Below are 19627 nucleotides of genomic sequence, written 5' to 3'. Positions count from 1 at the left end.
TGCTACCTTGCAGGTTGAGGGGGCAGAGGATCGGGTATCCATTCCTGACTCCGCCACGGGTCTGCTGTTTGTGACCTTGGGCAAGTCCCTTCACTTCTCTGTGCCTCAATTCCCTATCTGCAAAATGGGGTTTAAGATTGTGAGCCCTATGTGGGACAAGGACTGTGTCCAACCTGATTATCTTGTATCTTCTCCAGTGCTTGGTACAGCACCTGGCCTCATAGTAAGCACTTACCAAATACCACGATTATTACGATTATTATTATTATTATTATGCCAGTCCATCATCAGCCATTCTGACTCCGGCTAACAGTCTGGACAGTGGAGCCATCACCATCACAGGCAAGAGCAGAAATCATTTCCATGGATTAGGTAAAAGCACCCACCTCCCCGCCACCTCATGGTTGCCCCATGGGCCAGTGTGGCCCTCAGAAGGATGGAAGCCTGGCTCAGCAGAAAAAACACCCAGAAGGACTGCAGCTCAGACAGCCAAGGCCCAAACCTATCTGTAGTTCAGGACAGCTGAACCTTGGACCCCAGGGCTCCCAGATGAGCCTTCCAGTCCATAGATTTTCTACTCCACATTTTATTTTAAAGTCATGTTCACGCTGGGAGTGCAGAGATAAAACCAGCAGCATGGAGTGCCGGACAACTGCACATGTTTGGATCTGACTCTCTTTGCATCTATGTGACCGCGTGAGTGCGGGTATGGAGAAGGGTGACAAGACATTTACAACCTCAGAATATTAAAGTGAAGAGTGCCCAACTGTGAAAATGGAGATGTCATTTCTCATTTCACCACCTCTGTTTCTATTTAGATTTTTCAAAAGGTTTTTGCCTTGGCTCCACACCGAAGGCATTTAACACTGAAAAAAAAAACCCAAAATAAAACACCCGAGTAATCAGGGAATTGGAGGGGCTGTTCAGTTATGGAGAGAAAACAGGCTCATTGGCTGGAAGAAAAAGGTTGAGACAATAATAAAAGTAATGGCATTTATTAAGCACTTACTATGTGCAAAACACTGTCCTAAGTGCTGGGGAGGTTACAAGGTGACAATGACCACTTTGGGAGAGGAAAAGAAGGAAGAGTGGGGTCCAGCAGGCTAACTTTGATTTACCCGATCTGCATGCAGTGAAATCTTGTTCATGAAACCAAGGTGGTGAAATGCCAGGCAGATGGAGATAAAACCATCATCAACAGCTTTTACTGGGCACCTGCCGGCTGCTTATGCTAGAAGAATGCCTAGAGGGGAAGTGAAGGATGTCAAGAGGCAGCATTGGTGATCTTAGACATACATTTCTTACCATAAGGGTGGATACTTAGGAAGGCAACCACTATATACTTCCTCTAAGCATCCTGTTGCCGCTACTGGAAACACCATTATAATAACTGCAGCATTTGTTAAGCACTTACTTTGAGCCCTGTGTTACATCCTGTGGTAGATACAATACAGTCAGATCTGATAATCCTTGTCCCAACAGGGCATCCAGTCTAAGGGGTAAGGAAAAACAGGTATGTAAACCCCTTTTTGCAGATGTGGAAACTGAGTCACAAAGAAATAAAAGGATTTGCCCAGGGTCTCATATGGTAGGTAAGTAGCGGAGCTGGAATTAGAACCTCCAGACTCCCAGTCCTGTGCTCTTTTCACTGGATCACCTATTGTACTGGCCCAGTAATGGTATTTCCTAAGCTTCAAAAGGGTCAATATAATAAAGCTGAAGGTGCTGGACAAAAAAACCCGGCAGATGCATTCCAAGGGAAGCAAGTGCAAATACGGGAACAATTTGGAAGATTCTGAACTGTTAGTTTTGAATCAGGAAAGATGTCTCAAAGGCACTGTGGATAATTCTTTCAGGGTTAAGGGGCTAATGTGAGGCAGAATTTTGGTCCCAGTTCTGCCTGCAGCCAGCTAATGTGGGGGAAAGCTGCATATGCATTTTGCAATGAGCTGCACCCCGGCCCACATAGTCATCAATCAATCAATTGTATTTATTGAGCACTTACTGGGTGGAAGGCTTTGTACTGAGCACTTGATCTTTCTTAATTGTAAGCCCCTTAATTCTCATCTATGTTCTTTCCTATCATTTAGTACAGGACTTTGCCCACAGTAAGCACTTCATAAATACTATTATTAGTACTACTTCTGCTGCTACTACCTCTTGACCTGTCTGAGGTATACAAGCATTTCTTCCACCATCACATCACGCTCTACCCAGACAGATGTACCTTATCAGAAGAAATCTTCCTAACTCCCTAACAGCTTTCCACGCTAAATGAGCAGTTCTAACAAACACATACTGAACAGAGAGAGGGTTAACCTAAAATAATCCAAGGAATGGAAGCGCTTCTGTGGAAGGAGAGTTTCCGTCCGGAAAGGAAAAGGTTGGGAAGGGGCAAGACTGACCCGTAAAAACCCATGGGTAGGGTGAACAGGAATTGTTGTTCACCAAATCCCAAAACAGCTGAAGGACGAGCCAGAGGACGTAGGGTAACCTACTGAAGCTTGAAGGTGGTAGGTTCCAAAAAAAAAAACAAAAGGAAACTCCTCTTCACCTTCGCAGGTGGTAAGCAGATGGAATTCATTGTCACAAGAAGTGTTGCAAGCTAAAAATATCATCTGGTTCCAGAGGGGTTAGGCTAAATTCAAGGATGGGGGGTCCCTAGTGGGACAAAAAAGGGGAGGTTTGGAGCATAGAGGTTAATGTTAGGGATGTTGGCATAAGCATCCATACACACCAAGATGGATATCAAGGAGGTTCCCTGCCCACAAGGAGTTTACAGCATAGAAGGGCAGGCAACCATTGAAACAAATGAAAGATACGGGCATATGCGCTGTGGAGCTGAGGGTAGGGTGAATATGGGTTGCCAATCCAAGTGAAGGTTGTCCCATAAGGGAGAGGGAGCAGACAAAATGAGAACTTTGTCAGGGAAGGCCTCTTGGAGGAGATGGGATTTTAATAAGGCTTTTAATAAGGTTAAGGTTCTTCCCCAGATCAATATTAAGACTGATCCTTTCAAAATGATCATCCTTTCAAAATGATCATCCTTTCAAAATGTATCATGAGGTGTCGAAGTAAAGCCAGCGCCTTTATAACCATCCTTTGCATGGCATACCCAGAGGTGGCATCGTTTTCACCTGAGGAATGCCAAGGCCACCAATCAATCAATCGATCAACCGATCGTATTTATTGAGCACTTACTGTGTGCAGAGCACTGTACTAAGCGCTTGGGAAGTGCAAATTGGCAACCTATAGAGACAGTCCCTACCCAACAGTGGGCTCACAGTCTAGAAGGAGGAGACAGAGAACAAAACATATTAACAAAATAAAATAAATAGAATAGATATGTACAAGTAAAATAAATAGAGTAATAAATACGTACAAACATATATACATATATACAGGTGCTGTGGGGAAGGGAAGGAGGTAAGGCGGGGCGGATGGAGAGGGGGAGGAGGGGGACCACATGCACCACATGCAGCACTGTTCCTTTGCCCCTCACCCAGAAACTGAGGCCCTAAAGGAGGAGCTTGGGAGGGTTGCAGGCCAAGAGAGAACTAAGACCCAGGATGCTGGACTCCCTGTCCCTGTCTCTGGCCCCCAGACCCTGCTTTGATGGATGTATTTTGCTCATTCACCCACCTCCTCGTTCAGCTTCTCAGACCCAGCATTTCACTGTTGTCTAGGTGCCTTTGGCAATGTGCTCAGCTTCCTCGTGCCTCAGAGCCCCACCTACGGGGCTTTTGTAGTGGGTCCTGAGATGGGAATGACTTTAATTGAGCTGCTGGACCTGGAGCCCCTGTCTAGATTAATGCTCTCTGGGAAGCCAAAGAAGACCAAGGCTGTTGCTGCCCAAGGGGCACTGGGGGCACTGCCTACTGTCAAGTAAGGACTGGCCCTGACCTTGCCTCCCCAATTCCCCCTCACCTCCCTCCTTGCCAGTGGCAGAAAGGGGGGAACGGGGAGGGGAGTCTCCTCTTGGTCCCAGGCACTTTCCCTGACCGTCAGCACCGTAAGCCAAGCCACTCTGTGGATGCTTTTCCCTGGCAGGCCCTGGGAGTAGCCATACATCATAGCTGACAGCAGAAAAGCCTTTAGACTTAATCCTGGGCTGGCTGTAACAGCAAACATGGCAAAGGTATCCACTTCCTTGGATTTCTAGAAGTCACTGTGGCAGTGTGACCTGCGGGAGGCGGATTGGTCGGTCTTCTAACACTTCCTCAACAGTCCTCACTGCAACACACCTGAGTTTTGTTTTACATTTTAAGAGGGTGAAATGAAGCAGACACCTTGCTCCCAGAAAAATGGAGAATCCACACCATGCCCACATATCCTAAGCAGTTTTAAAATTCACCTTAAAATGAAAGCCTCCTGACCCAAATCCCACCCGTTTTGCAAATCAGCAGAGCTTTGCTGGTTTTACCAGCCACTAGAACCACCCAAACATGCCCAGAAAAGCACACTTGCTTCCTAACCTTTCTGCCCTCGGGTGGTTAAATCTCTTCCGTCATCTACCCTGCTCGACTCCTCGGGATCTAGACAAGACTGCCTTCCTCCTTGCAGCCCCTCGTACCTGGAGCAATACCCCACTAACTCCCTTCCTTCACATACCTCTTCAAGAACGGCTGCTTTGGTGACATCCGCCCTGGACTCCCAAAGTCAGGGCACGATTACAACCACCAATGATGAATCCCCGCTGACGTCGTGGTGGCCTTGCAGCTGGCCTTCCTTCCGTCTGGTCCTGACCCGACAATGGACTTATCTGTCTTCAATTTGTATTTTCAATGCTCAGCCACCCTCCCCCTTGGTTCCCCAGCGCCAGTCCGCAAGGATCAGAAGGGGTGACAGTGTTTTAGGAAGCTGGGATGGGAAGCACAACAGCTCTGGACCAACACGGAGAGGGTCAGGGATCCATGTGGAGAGGAGCTCAGTAGCTAGAGCGACTCTGTGGACATGGGCAGCGTGGACGGAGAAGCAGCGTGGCTCATTGGAAAGAGCACGGGCTTTGGAGTCAGAGGTCTTGGGTTCGAATCCCGGCTCCGCCACATGTCTGCTGTGTGACCTTGGGCAAGTCACTTCACTTCTCTGAGCCTCAGTTCCCTCATCTGTAAAATGGGGATTAAGACTGTGAGCCCCACGTGGGACACCTTGATCACCTTGTATCCCCCCCCCAGCGCTTAGAACAGTGCTCTGCACATAGTAAGCGCTTAACAAATGCCATCATTATTATTATTATTATTATTATGGGCAGAGAACCTTTTCATGTGCCCTTATTGATGCCCCTCTTATGCAATATACTCACTAGATGGTAAGCTCCTTGAGGGTAGGTGTTATGTCTATGAGTGATGCTGTGGATGTGAGACAGGAATTGGACCTGAGGTTAGGTGAGAAGGAAGGAGGATGAGGTTAGCCTTCAAGCTGCTGGGTGGCAACAGTTCTTTGAGATTTCATCTCCACTTTGAGGCCCCCAATAACAAGCCAGTGAGGTCCTGGTCCAGTAAGGTTTTGAGGCCAGTTTAGCTCCGTGCTTTGGGAAGCGAGATGTTCTGCTGAAGTGCAGAAACCGGGGCTCGAGAAACTCGGTCATGCATCGGTCAGTAATGTTGAGCGCCTCTGATGTGCAAAGCACCATGCTGATCGCTTGGGAGAGCTCAGTAGAATTAGTAGACACAATCCTGCCTTCAAGGAGTTTACAATCCAACAGGGGAGACAGCCACTACAGAAAAGTACAGGTAGAAAAAGGCAATAAGGAAAGGTACACAAATGATGTGGGTATGTGTGTGCCCAAATGCTTATAAGATAAGCAGCGTGGCTCAGTGGAAAGAGCATGGGCCTTGGAGTCAGTGGTCATGGGTTCAAATCCTGGCTCCGCCAAATGTCAGCTGTGTGACTTTGGGCAAGTCATTTAAACTTCTCTGTGCCTCAGTTACCTCATCTGTAAAATGGGGATTGACTGTGAGCCCCCCGTGGGACAACCTGATCACTTTGTAGCCTCCCCAGCGCTTAGAATAGTGCTTTGCACATAGTAAGCACTTAATAAATGCTATTATTATTATTATTATTATTATTATCCTCTCCCAGGCATGAAGTACAGTGCCCTGCACAAAGGAAGTACTGAATAAATATTATTAATTGACTGGGGGAGCATAATGTTTGCCTATCACCTTCAGGTTGGCAAAGGAGCCTCCAGAATCTTTAGTCCCATCAGGGACCATACTATACCCACCTTCCCTGGAAGTTCACCCAGGAGTGTAGCTGAGTGGGAACAAAGTTTTGGGCCCAGTAGGCGCTCAATAAATACTGTCGACTGATGGCCTGATTTCCTAGAGGAGTAAAGGGTTAGACTGCTCACCCCAAACCCCTTTGGGCCAATGAAACTTAAGTGGGAGGAAATCATTTTACTAGAGAACCCTTCTCTCTGGCTACCAACTGGATTCAATTGTCTCAATCCAATGATCTGGGGATCCACGGGCTTTCAAAGGCAAAAAGGAACCATGATTTGAGGGAAGGCAGAGTGGGTAAACAGCAAAGTCTACAAGCTTCAGGAACGCCCAGTCCTTCTCATAATTTAATGTAGCTCTGGCCCTGTTTGGAAGAAGTACTTTAAGATCCTCTTAGTTGAGGCTCATCTCAACCAGCCTACTACCAGACCACATCATTTCCCAGAGGAGCCCAGAAACGTCGTGTTAGCAGCCCTCACACAGTTCATTACTGGCACAGCCCAACCCGCCCAGCCTGGACTGGGAAGGGCCTGTGCTTCTGAATGAGGAACAAGACCAATGCGAGGCCAGGAGCGACCCACCCATACCCATTTTGATACCTACCGTGATTACCGTTGTTCCCTAAATCCGAGTCCCTTAGGGAAGTGATAGGGAAACCCATCTAGGGAGAGGGACGTTCACCTTGGGTTGCAGCAGCCAAATGAAGAGCCTGGCCCCGCTCCTGCCCATCTGGAAGGGAGACTCCACTACCAACAAAGGTGCCAGGCCAAGGCTCTCAAGGCCTTTGGAGCACGAACAGAGATGTTCTGCCTCGACTTGTACTTCCCAAGCGCTTAGTACAGTGCTCTGCACGCAGTAAGCGCTCAATAAATACGATTGAATGAATGATAAGGAGGCTGGGAACCATCCACTGATGCTATTGACACGGCTAAACACAAAACATCTATAACTATGCTCTTCACCACCTCTCCCCAGCGGGCAGAGACAAAGCATCAGCACATCAGACAAACCCTCCCTGTCTGGCATTAATTATGCTAGCACTGCGCCGGGTGGCCCTCTGAGCCACAGATCCATTGACTGCAGCGTGGCTCCACAGACATCGATTATCAATCGACAAGGAATTAATCACACTTCCGTGTTTCATTCATTCATTCACTCATTCAATCATTTATTGAGCGCTTACTGTGTGCAGAGCACTGTACTAAGTAAGCACTTGGGGAGTACAAGTCGGCAACATACGGAGACGGACCCTACCCAACAACGGGCTTACAGTCTAGAAGGTGGAGACAGACAACAAAACAAAACAAGTAGACAGGTGTCAAAACCATCAGAGTAAATAGAATTATAGCTACATGCACATCATTAATAAAATATAGTAAATATGTACAAGTAAAATAAAGTAATAAATATGTACAAATATATACAAGTGCTACAGGGAGGGGGAGGGGGCAGGGCAGAATGAGGTGGGGGGGAGCAGAGGGAAAATGGGGCTCAGTCTGGGAAGGCCTCCTGGAGGAGGTGAACTCTCAGTTGGGCTTTGAAGGTGTTTCTCTTTAGGGCAGCGGTTCCCAATCTTGTTCAGCCTGCAACTGCCTCGGCACTCAGCAAGGGTCACAGACTCGTTTTCACTGATTCGATCAATGCCCACCCTCATCTCTTGTGCTTCTTTACCCTCTCAATCTCCCTAGCTTCAGTTTATTCTCCTACCCATGGCATCTCCCCATCAGCAAATAACCTCCTCAATAACTCTTTGTCCTTAGGCCCAAACAGCATCTGCTGTTGCTCTTTTTGGAGAATCTAGAATTGTTCAGCAACTCTTTGGAATCAGACTGGTCTTAGACTCCCCTAGGGGATCCATATACCCATGGGCTGCAGACTGTGGTCATATGGAGAGGGCACAGAGAGCATCCTGGCTCCAGGACCCAGTGCTCAGGGCCCTCAGTTCCCGATCCTGGGCTCTGGACCCCAGATCTCGTTGTCACTCTGCCCCTCTGTTTCATTTTGTCATGACTTGTTGCTTTTGAGTTAAATGCATTTTCCACACCCCATCTTAGGCCCCTCAACCCTAATGTGCATATCCTTATACCCTTACTATTTTCCCTACCTGGGTTTATTTCAATGTCTGTCTCCCACTCTAGATTGAAAACTCCTTGTGCACAGTGATCGTGTCTACCAACTCTATTGTTTTTTACTCTCCCAAGTGCTTAGTACAGTGATCTGCAGATAGGAAGTGCTCAAAAATACCTTCGACTGATTGATTGAGATTATGCCCAGAGATCCTCAGTGGCTAGGACAATATTTTCAAGTCCAATAAATAAATAAATAAAAGAGAAAAGTGACTCGGGAGAAAAAAATAAAATTGGTTCAAAAGGCTTCAAAAGGTGAATGAAATCCAGGCCTGGATAGCCAGGACACTTAACCTACTCACCAAGATGAAGCTCCAGCAACTCTGGTAGGTCAGACAATCAATCAGTCAATCAAGCATACTTATTGACTGCTTTCTGTGTGTGCACTTGGGAAAGTATAACAGAGTTCATAGACATGTTCCCTACCCACAGTGAGCTTACAGTCTAGTAGGGGAGACAGACATTAATACAAATAAATGAATTACAGATATGTACATAGATGCTGTGGGGTCAGTCATATCAATCAATGGTACCTATTGAGCACTTACTATGTGCAGAGCACATACTAAATGCTGGGGAGCCAACAATACAATAGACACAATAGGCAGACACAATCCCTGCCAACAAGGAGTTTATCGTCTAGAGGGGAAGGCAGACTTTAAAATCAATTACAGAAAAAGGTTAATGGCAGAGTGTAAGCTCCCACCCAGTGGGAGACACAGCGGGACCAGCTGAGAAGAAACTGTGGTGTTTCTGTCAAGGACTGGGGCCTGGACCTGGAGTCCATCTTCAAAAAGACCAGTCTGAGCACTTCCAGGAGGTCTGCAGAGATGAAGGGACAAGGTGGGATTCATTCATTCAATTGTATTTATTGAGCGCTTACTGTGTGCAGAGCACGGTACCAAGAGCATGGGAGAGTACAACAATAAGCAGACACATTCTCTGCCCACAACAAGCTTCATCCTCACACTAGGAGGAGACTGGGCCAAGAGCGTATAAAGCTGGAAGGAACAGATGCCTGAGATGCCTGCAAGCGCACAAACATGGGAGTGATAGGAGATTGAATCCCTTCCAGTGATTTAGGTAGGGTTAAAGAAAAGCCTGCCTTCTCCTCTACCTAGTTATCAATTATCGCCTTCATACGTCCCGTGCGCAGGTAGCCGTGTACACGATATGGCTAGCTTGCACATGAAGATCTTGACCGTTCCTCAGCTCTGCGACCTGAGGTGCGGGAAGAGCTCCCATTTTGCAAGAAAACAAAGGTACTCTGGGCAGGACCCTTTACCTCTAAATCATATGGCCAGGCAAGGGAAGAGCCAGGGTGAGGGATCAAAGCCCTCAATAGCTACCCTCTGACCTACCCCTTCCCCTCACTCGGGTCACCCAGCCTTGACAGGGGCCTGACATGGGATAGGCCCAGTGGGGCAGAAACGGAGCCCTCCCTAGCTCCCGGCTGAGGTGGCGGATGGGGACAAAAGCGAGTCCCATGGGTCAGTGTCCCTGGGGCCAGGCCTTTGTTAAGTTTCTAAGAACCATTCCCGTGAAGGAGCAGTGAAAACCTGCTCCAGGTAAAAGCACATTATTCCAATTTTGAAGCCAGGGGTGATTTATGCATCCATTAAAGTTCCTCATCATCGTTAAGTAGGGTTTACTAAGCACTCGCATGAATGGCCCGGTGCTGGCAACTACATAGAGCCACTCAAACAGAAAGCTTCTAGGAACCATAAGGACCAATTTGAAGCATCTCTTGTTATAGGCTTTTGAAGGCAACTCAGAGTACGTGTGTTATAGGTTGGCAAATCCAGCGTTTCATTACTGGGTAAATGACACCAATTAGGCAACAGGAATATGGTAGCTTTAATTACGAGTGGTTTATGACCTTAACAGTAAAATAATTCCCTTTGTGCCTCGTACACACTGTCGCCGGTCACCCATGGCATACCTTCCTGCACTCGATTCCACATGGCAGGGCGCAACAGGGCGGGGCCTGCCCTGGCCTCTCAGTAGAGCGGGGGACCTGGATTCAGTGAGGGCCCATCCAGCCATCAGACAGAGATTTCCTGCTTGCTCCTTTCACCCAGGCTAAGCTTCTTGGTGGCGAAACCAAATCTAAGAAGAAATGTGGATTTCCTCAAATGGGTTTTGGCAAAGGAAGACCAAAAGGCTGGAGGTAGGAAGGGGCAATTACACTGATGGGGAAAACAAGGTTTCAGGTAGAACTTAGTTCGGGGTCCACTGCCTTCCTCCTCTGCCACCCCTAAAGCTCTCATAAAGCAACATCACTGACCCTCTCTGGAGCTTTAATCCCAGCTGCGTAAGGCGGGGAATACCTAATGAAGCTGTGCCATCCATCCACGCTGAAGGTTCCAGCTTCTCTCACCACCGACCTCTCACTCGTGCCTTCCTTTCGGCCTGGCACTCCCTTCCCCTTTACATCTGGCAGGATGGGCCTTCCCAATCCTCAAAGCCCTTCTGATTAATCTCTCACTCCCCACTGCATCCACCCCCAAACTGCCACTCCAGGACCAGCACGTCACCTGAGCAACTTGGTATTCAGAAACTGCATTGCACTTGGGCTCATATTGTTTTACTTACTGCTTCCTCCCACCTGTATTTTATTTTCTGTCTCTCTTCCACTAGATTGCAAGCAACTTGGGGGTAAGAATCATGACTGCTAATTCTACTGCACTGTCCCAAGTGCTTAGTACGGTGTTTAGCTCTGCACACAATAACCACTGAACAGGTACTCTAGATTGTAACCTTATTATGGACAGGGAGAGTGTCTGCTAATTCTATTGAACTGTACTCTCCCACGTGCTTAGTATAGTGCTATGCACATAGTAAGAGCTCAATAATAGAGAAGCAGTGTGGTCTAATGGATAGAACACAGGCCTGGAGTCAGAAGGCCCTGGATTATAATCCCGGCTCTACTACTTCATTCAATCGTATTTATTGAGCGCTTACTGTGTGCACAGCACTGCATTAGGCGCTTACTTGTACTTGTCTGCTGTGTGACCTTGGTCAAGTCACCTAACTTCTCTGTTCCTCAGTTATCTCATCTGTAAAATGGGGATGAAGACTGTGACTCCATGGGGGACGTGGACTATGCCCAACCTCATTAGCCTGGATCTGCCCCAGCGCTTAGAACAGTGCTTAACACATAGTAAGTACTTAAAAAATATCATCATTATTATTATTATTCATTATTAATAATATGACTGATTGATTGAATGGTAAATACAATGATTGACCAGAGTGGTTGGAGAGGTAGAAGGGTCCAGAAGGAATCTTGAAAAATAGCTGACTGACATGGGCAGCAAACACCACAGTAGTTATTGAGGTAACCGCCTGCTGGGGTGTGGTGCTTTCTGGATGTAAACGGTTCCTGCACATCCAAACCCTTCGCAAGGTGCTGCCCCCCCTGCCCTCCTACTTGTTGGTCGCAGTCAGTGCCCTGGCAGGAACAGAACCGGCAGGGACGAGATAGCGTGAGTGGCACCGCTAGGCAGGGCACCACGAGGCCGGAAATGTGTTCCTTCTCTTCTCTGTTCATGCCAAGCACCTTGTGTGGTGCACCACAACAAATGCTCAACAAGTGATGCTGCTGCTACTACTACTACTGCTTCTACTGACAGCACTCTAATCGATTCCTTCTCCCAGGTTCTTGGTCCTGAAACCTTTGGTGTACACGATGTAAGACTCCATCATCATCCATCAGTACCACTTCTGAGCCTCATGGCTCTCTGGCACGTTCGGAGGCTGTGTTCCCTAGCTCCTTGGTCTCTCCTGTTCCTTTCCCCTGAAACACGAGGAGGCTGAGGACCGCAGCCACACCATCCACACTCTCCAAGTGGCAACTGCTTCACTGTCTGCCTCCCTCTTCCCAAGACAGGAGGGAATCCCTACAGAAAAGAGTCTCAGAAGAGAAGATATATGGATTCAAACACCATATCCTGCCTTGACTACTGACGGCATCCACCTCCAATCTGACCTCCCCGCCTCTTGTCTCTTCCCACCCCAGTCCATAGTCCAGTCCATACTTCACTCTGCTGCCCGGATCACTTTTCTACAAAAACATTCAGTCCACCTCTCCCCAGTCCTCAAAAACGTCTATCAATCAATCAATCAATCGTATTTACTGAATGCTTACTGTGTGCAGAGCATTGTACTAAGCGCTTGGGAAAGTACAAGCTGGCAACATATAGAGACGGTCCCCACCCAAAAGTGGGCTCACGCCTAGTGACTGCCCATCCATCTCTGCATCAAACAGAATGTCCTTATCGTCAGCTTTTAAGCACTCGATCAGCTCCCTCTTCCTACTTTACCTCGCTTAATTTCTACTACAGTCCAGCCTGCACACTTGGCTCCTCTATCACCACCTTGCTCACTCTGCCCCAATCTCGTCCATCTCACAGCTGACTCCTCGCCTATGCACTTGGATCACTATGCTTTAAGCATCTGCGATTCGACTGACCGTCAGCCCCAAGGCACTTATATTCATAGCCATAATTTATTTTAATGTCTGTCTCTCCCTCTAGACTGTAAGCTCCTTGTGGGCTGGAAATGTGTCTGCCAACTCTGTTGTACTGTACTCTCCCAAGTGCTTAGTACAGTGCCCTACTTATGGTAAGCACTCTAAAAATACCATTGATTGATTGATGGATTGATTGGAGGCCTGGGGCTGCAGCTGTCTGGGTACGGGAGGTGTGCTAAGAAGCCCGGCTAAAGGGCAAGATTTCATTCATTCATTTAATCGCATTTATTGAGTGCTTACTGTGTGCAAAGCACTGTACTAAGCACTTGGGAGAGTACCATATAACAACAAACAGACACATCCCTACCCACACGAGCTCACAGTCTAGAGGGGGAAATAAATAAATCGAGAAATCACAGATATATACGGATACATACATATATGCTGTGGTGATGGGAGGGAGGATGAATGAAGGAGCCAATACCAGCAGTGCAGAAGGGAGTGGGAGAGGAGGGCTTAGTCAGGGAAGGCTTCTTGGAGGAGATGTGCCTTCAATAAGGTTTTGAAGTGGGGGAGGGCAATACTGCTCAGGCAGATGTGGCTGAAACGGATGATATCTCAAATCAGCCCAGTTATTTCATAATTCCAACATTCCATGGGGTCAACTTCACATATATCCCAAGAGTTGCAGCGTAACCTTCCTGGCTAGAAGCCAAAGTCAGATAACCCTTTCCTCAAGGGAACAGCAATGGACTTGAAAATATCTGCTAGACCTATTAGGTTGTCTTTTATGTACATACCTGTAACTGACTTATATTAAAGCCTGTCTCCCCTTCCGAACCCCTAGACTGTAAGCTCCATGTGGGCAGGGAATATGTCTGTTTACTGTTATATGGTACTCTTCCAGGGGCTTAGTACAGTGCTCTGCACACTGTAAGCGCTCCATAAATATGATTGACTGACTGGTCCATTTAAAGACAGATGAAGCAGCAGCCTGGGATAAAGGCTAAGTGGTGCACCCCCCCCCCCCCCCCCCCCCCCCCCCGGTTTTCTCTACTTCCTTCACCCTGCTCTTCTTAGCCTCCGCTCCTGCAAGTTAGATCCTCCGTGGCTCCACTTAATTTCAACTGGCAATTTGGGAGCCAACCATGGCAGAGAGAGAGACCTACTCCTGGATGGGAAAGCCCCGGATCAATCCCTGGGAGCCTCGGAAAGGGCTTCCCCGCTGGGAAATACTTCCAAAAAACAACAGGGTTGCAATCAGGTTGGCTTCTGGAAATAAATAGGTCTGTGAATAAGCATCCGCTTGTGCTGATGTCTAAGTAAGACGGGAAACAAAAACTTTCACCGGTTCCAAACCTGTACAGTTTTCCCACAGTCACCCAGAGCGGAGAAAATTTTCTAAGTATGAAGAGAGAGGAGGGAAAATGAAAAACGATGAGACCGGCAAGGACGGACCAAGACTGGAATGCAGGGTCATCCAAACGGATTCCTTGCTGAGGAGCAGTAGCACTGGGGAGGTGGGAATCCCTTACAGCCCCTTGGCTACGGCATCCCAATATCTTCTCGCACCTGTTGGAGAGTTTATTTATTTTACCTCCCTCCCTCCAGTATCTCTCAAATCCCCTCCAACTTTGTGACGGGGCTGTGTCTGGCAAGCACGTTCACTTGCTAGTCTTAGACAGATGGCTCGCTGGTTGCCAAAACCAGCGTGGGACACCGCTCGGCGGAGGTGGTAAGATTTTGGGGAAGAAACAAACTCCAGCTGCTCTTCATCTGCCTATCTCCCTGCTATCTTCCCCACCCTTCCTTGGACTCATCCATCAGCCTCGAGTTGGAGCCAATTGAAGTAAAAAAAACCGCCCAGCTGAGAACCTTAAGAAACGTGTGGCTCTGGGCTGCAGGAAAACCGATGTTGCAGGAAACCCGGGAAACAGATGTGTGTGCCTCCGCTGACAGTGGAGTGATGACAGAAGTGTTCTGGAATAGTTCATATGTCAGTGCAAAAAAAAAAAAAAAGCAGCAGCCGCACCTGTTCCCAGTCCTTGTGACAACAATACAAAGTACCTCTGACTGGTGATATTGCCCAGGACAAGAAAATAGAGCCCTGTTTAGGTCAATAGCTGCATGCCCGCTTAACCAAAGCTGCCCTGACATAAGCAGGCAAGTGTCAGAAACACTTTCTTAAAAGAGAACTATTCCGGACTGTGTGTTTCTGGCCACCGATGGATGGGCCACTTGTCTGGCAGAACCAGAAGCCTTCAGGGTGGGCTTTCATCCTTCAGTTGCTAGGGGAAGGTTGGGGGGTGGGGGTCCCCCAATGTCCTGCCCTGCTGATTACTCTCCATTCATCACTGCCCTTCCCCTTGGAAGTCAATCCCACTAACAGCGATCAGCATCTGGGGGTACATCCCTTCCCCAGGGAGACCGAGAGCCCCATTTTCATCTCCACAGTTAACTAACTGTCAAGTGTTCTCAATCGTTTTAGGGAGTGAACTCTCTGGAGAACGACGCGCTGAACGCATTAAGAGACAGACACCTGGTTCATTTCTGAGAAACACGAGCTCTTGTCCCCGCCGAGCTTCTTAATACCTGAAGAAAAAGCCTCGGATCTCCCTGGGTTCAATGGTGGGTCTTCTAGTCCGTTTGGATTCCCGATTTCTCCTCCGATGTAGTATTTTTCTCACGGGGTCCATGGGATACCACTCGATTAAATAGTGGACTTTCAACCGTACCTTAAGGATCCACCTTAGAACCTGTATTTCTGAATGACCCTAGGTCAGCCCGCCTCACGCTGATCTGAAAAAAAGGCTCCCTCCCCACCCCCAGGACCTTTAGAAAACAGAGGTTTCCTCAGGTTTCTGCCTGTGGTGCCAATCAAGACCACGTCTCTGAGCTTGTCATTCTCAAAACAACGCTGTCTGGTGGGTCTCAGCTGCTGACTGGCAAGTCAGACGGGAGAGAGCTAACTTGCGAAGTCGGGCAACTTCAGAGCTTCAAAGTATTACAAATCCTCTGCTTCCAAATGGCAAAGATGAGGCCTGAATTTCTATTCTGTCACAAAGGAGAGACTCAGAAACCGGGCTTGACGGGGATCTTTTTTTAAAGAAGAAAGCGGAAAAGAAGTCTTCAGAAGACGGTGGAGAACTTGAAGAGGATATGGTAGCCTCGTGCTACAAACAGACCTGAACTCCAAACTCAACAGCAGGAGACTGAGGCTAAAATGCCAATGAGGTTCGTGTTCCAGTCCGTACAGGGGACTGAAATTCCAAACTACGGAGGTGCTTGGCCCCTGCACACAGGTGCACGCGTACACGTACACAAAGGTGGAACACCCATGAACACAGGCCGATCAGGGCACAACCAGCCCACAAGCAGACCCACCCATGGCGGTCAGTTTCCTACAGGCCTGAGATAGTGTCCCCTGCCTCCCCTCACACATCCGCAGACATAGAACCAGTCCCCATTCCTGCTGGCCAGAGAGGGGACCAATTTTGCCAACTTTCTACCCCCTGATGAAACGGGAGCGTGAATCTGAGGGGTTCCACGACCACCCCCCCATCTGCCCTGTGATACCACATAGGCATTTGGGCCCTTTGAAATTCCACATCTGCCTGATTAAAGTTTCTCTGGTATTAACGGCGACTACCGCCGGACTGTGCGCCGGGTCCCATCCCTTTATCGGAGTTCCCACGCCTGTCAGCTCGGGCTGCGTGCAGCCCTTCCCAAGGCAATGAGAATTCTGTCAGCCCGGCTCCCGCACAGCCGACTTGCGAAGAATAAAGACCCTTTTCCCAGTGGGGTGCGATGTGGGGAGGGCCGGTTTATCTGGGAACTGCCCACCAGGCCTGGAAATCAGTTTTCCCTCTCCTGGCAATCAACTGCAGTTCCTCCTACAGAAAACGGTCTGTTGGGGGAGGGGGGGGACGGGGGCAGGGGGAGCGAGATCACTTTCCTCTGAGCCTTGAGGTGCCTCTCCGGTTTCCTCGCCAGGACCCTATAGGCGATCCTCCGGGCGTTCTCCGCACAGCTGGCTCGGGAAACTGAGACCTCTTCCTGACCTGCCCGAGTGGCAGCGGGACGATTATTAATTACGATCGGGCTCTGCCGAGGGACCAGCCCAGGATTTCCCCTCCGTACCGGGCGCAAATGTTACTTTTTAACTGGACTGCCTTTGGCCCGCGGATCCTTTTCAACCGGCGCCGTTTCCTTCGTTTCCTCCTTCCCAGCTCGGTGGGATCGGTGACCCCTGGGTGGGATTCTGACCCAGTGACCCAACTTTCAACCGTTCTGGAATCCAGGCTTCCTCGCCTTGGCCTACCAAGGGCCAAAGGGGCCCCTTTTCATTCCGCCGGCCCCAGAGACAAGCCTCTCTCGCTCCATCCGCAGAGCTGAGGACCCAAACTTGTTTCTGCCTGGTCCTCCACCGTCACTTTTCCCCGAGAAGGAAGGAGAAGAGAGAGCGGGAGGCCTCGCGGCCCAACAACAGCTTACCTTCTGGAGAGCGGCCGGCGAGGAACCGGCGGCTAGGGTCGACGGGGCCACAGCTTTTCCGGCAAACGCCACCGTCCCGCACTCCAGGCACGCCCCGATGGTCAGCCGCTGGCCGTCGTCCACCAGCAGGCTGTGGCCGGCCCGCGGGCTGTAGAGGAACACGGGCAGCCTGGAGACGCGCACGGCTTTTAATCCAAGGCACCGTCTCTTCTCCTGGCGGCAGAAGAAACAGATGAAGGTCTCCACTTTGTACTGCCGGGACCAGGCGCTGACCGGGTGGTGGGCGTTCCTGGCTTCATGCTGCAGCCACTGCCCCACCAGGTCATGGTAGCAGAGCACGCAGGTGGCCACCAGCCCCGTGGAGTCGGCGGGCCTGGCCCCGGGCGCGGGAGGGTAGACGGTGAGGAAGGGGAAAAAGGGCTCCTTCTCCCCGAAGCGCCCCGGCGGGTTGACGTGGAGCTGGAACTCCTTCCCGGGCCCCAGCTCGGCCCCGCAGACGTAGCACACGGACGCGGGGCCCGGCTTCGGGCCGGGGTGCGGGGCCGGGCCGCCGGGGTCCGGGCCGGAGAACACCTGGTGGTAGCGGCCCAGGAAGCTCTGCGCGGAGTTGATCAGCTCCTCGTTGTGGCAGGCCCGGTAGGTGGACCAGATGTCCTCCAGCACGCCGTAGCACTTCCGGCAGCTCTGGACCTCCCAGCGCTTGCCCAGGCCTCGGGCGTGGGGCGGGCAGGGCAGGAGGCTGAGGAAGGGGAAGTGCATGGTGCCCTTGGCGCTGCCGTTGACGACCCTGGCGGGCACCGGCCGGGCCTCCCGGGCGCAGTCCTCCCCGCAGAGGTAGCAGGCCTCCCGCGGGACGGCCGCGGCGGCGGGCCCGGCCTCGTCCTTGGGGGGCCTCCTGGCTCTGGGGGCCCCCCCCCGCGGCCTGGGCGTTGAGGGGGACCACGTAGAGCCTCTGCAGGACGGGTACGCCGGCCAGCTCGAAGCTCTGCCACTGCTGCATGAGCGAAGAGAAGCAGCAGGCGCAGACGAGGGTGCTGCCCCCGGGGCTGATGGGCGGGGCGCCGGGGGGCGGGGTGTGAAGCCACAGGAAAGGGAAGAAGGGGGCCTGGCCGGTCTTCTCCTGCTTCTGCACGTGGATCTGGTGCTGCGAGGCCGGAGACAGGGGACTGCCGCAGATGTAGCAGCAGCGGCAGCCGGGGCCGCCGTTGCTGCCGTCCGGGCCGGGGGGCCAGGCCGGGCAGGAGGCCGCCGAGGCGGGGCGGGAGGAGGCCGTCGAGGGCGGGCGGGAGGCCGTCGAGGCCGGACAGTTGGCCGTCGAGGCCGGACAGTTGGCCGTCGAGGCCGGCACCACGCCGCCGTTCTCCGGCTGGGCCACGCGGCCCTGGGCCGGGCCTTCCCGGCGGGCGTGCGGGGCGGGGAAGAAGAAGGCCCGGTGCCTCTGGTCCTCCTCGTCGCTGGTGATGTTGACCTCGCTGTCCTCCGACGTGTAGTGGCCCCGGGGGGCGTCCCGGGCCGGCGGGGTCCCCGGGTCGGCCGGACCTCCGGCGGCGGCGGCGGCGGCGGCGGGGAAGGCGTGCTGGGCCTTCGGGGGCTCCGCCGCCGGGGCCGGGAGGCCGAGGGCCCCTCGCCAGCCGTCGGGGGGCGGGCCGGGCCCGGCCGCCCCCTTGGCCCTCCTGCTCCTCCTCCTGCTCCCGGGGATGGCCGGGCCGGGCCCGGTGGCCTGCGGGGGCGGCGCCGGGGCCCAGTCGGGGGGGAAGCGGGGGCCCGGCCTGGACGGGGCGGGCGGCGGAGGCGGAGGCGGCGGCCCGTCGGGCTCGGAGAGGGGGGTCGGTGTCGGACGGCGAGGACGGGTCCGAGGGGCGCGGCCCAACGTCCTCCCCGTCGTCGTCCCCGTCCCCGTCCCCGTCCCCGTCCCCGTCCCCGTGGTGGTGCCGGTGAGGGTGGGCGGACTCCGGGGCGAAGTTGGGGTTCCACTCCCGGGGCGCGGGCCGGGCCCGGGGCCCGTTGGGGGGCTCGCAGCGGTAGGGCCTCTTGAGCCAGTACATGCGCTTGTCCACGGGGGTCCGGGCGCGCTCGAAGGCGGCCCACTGCTCGCCCAGGAAGCAGCGGCACACGGCGCACACCAGCACGCAGCCGTCCGCCGCGCACGGGGCCCGGGCGCCCGGGGCCGGCTCCTGCTGCTGCAGGAACGGGAAGAAAGGCTGCCCCGGCGGCGGCGGCGGCGCCGGGGCCGGGGCCGGAGGGGGGGCCCCCTCCCCCTCCCCCTCCCTCTCCCTCTCCCTCTCCGTGTCGCCCCCCGCCTGCTTCACCTG

General features: G+C 51.9%; 1 protein-coding gene across 1 annotated transcript in view; it reads right to left on the bottom strand.

The window, feature by feature from the left end:
• GSE1 (Gse1 coiled-coil protein) overlaps nt 1–18120 on the bottom strand; it is a 574350-nt gene extending 556230 nt beyond the window's left edge. Inside the window, exon 1 of the mRNA XM_038754464.1 lies at nt 17316–18120. Coding sequence (XP_038610392.1) covers nt 17316–18074 — 759 coding nt within the window. The 5' untranslated portion in view covers nt 18075–18120. The remainder of the gene's footprint in view (nt 1–17315) is intronic.
• Nucleotides 18121–19627: the final 1507 nt, after the last annotated feature.

Source organism: Tachyglossus aculeatus, chromosome 11, assembly GCF_015852505.1.
Source record: "Tachyglossus aculeatus isolate mTacAcu1 chromosome 11, mTacAcu1.pri, whole genome shotgun sequence".
Lineage (NCBI taxonomy): Eukaryota > Metazoa > Chordata > Mammalia > Monotremata > Tachyglossidae > Tachyglossus > Tachyglossus aculeatus.
Note: the sequence above shows the minus strand (reverse complement) of the source record. Positions and strands in the feature narration are given on the sequence as shown.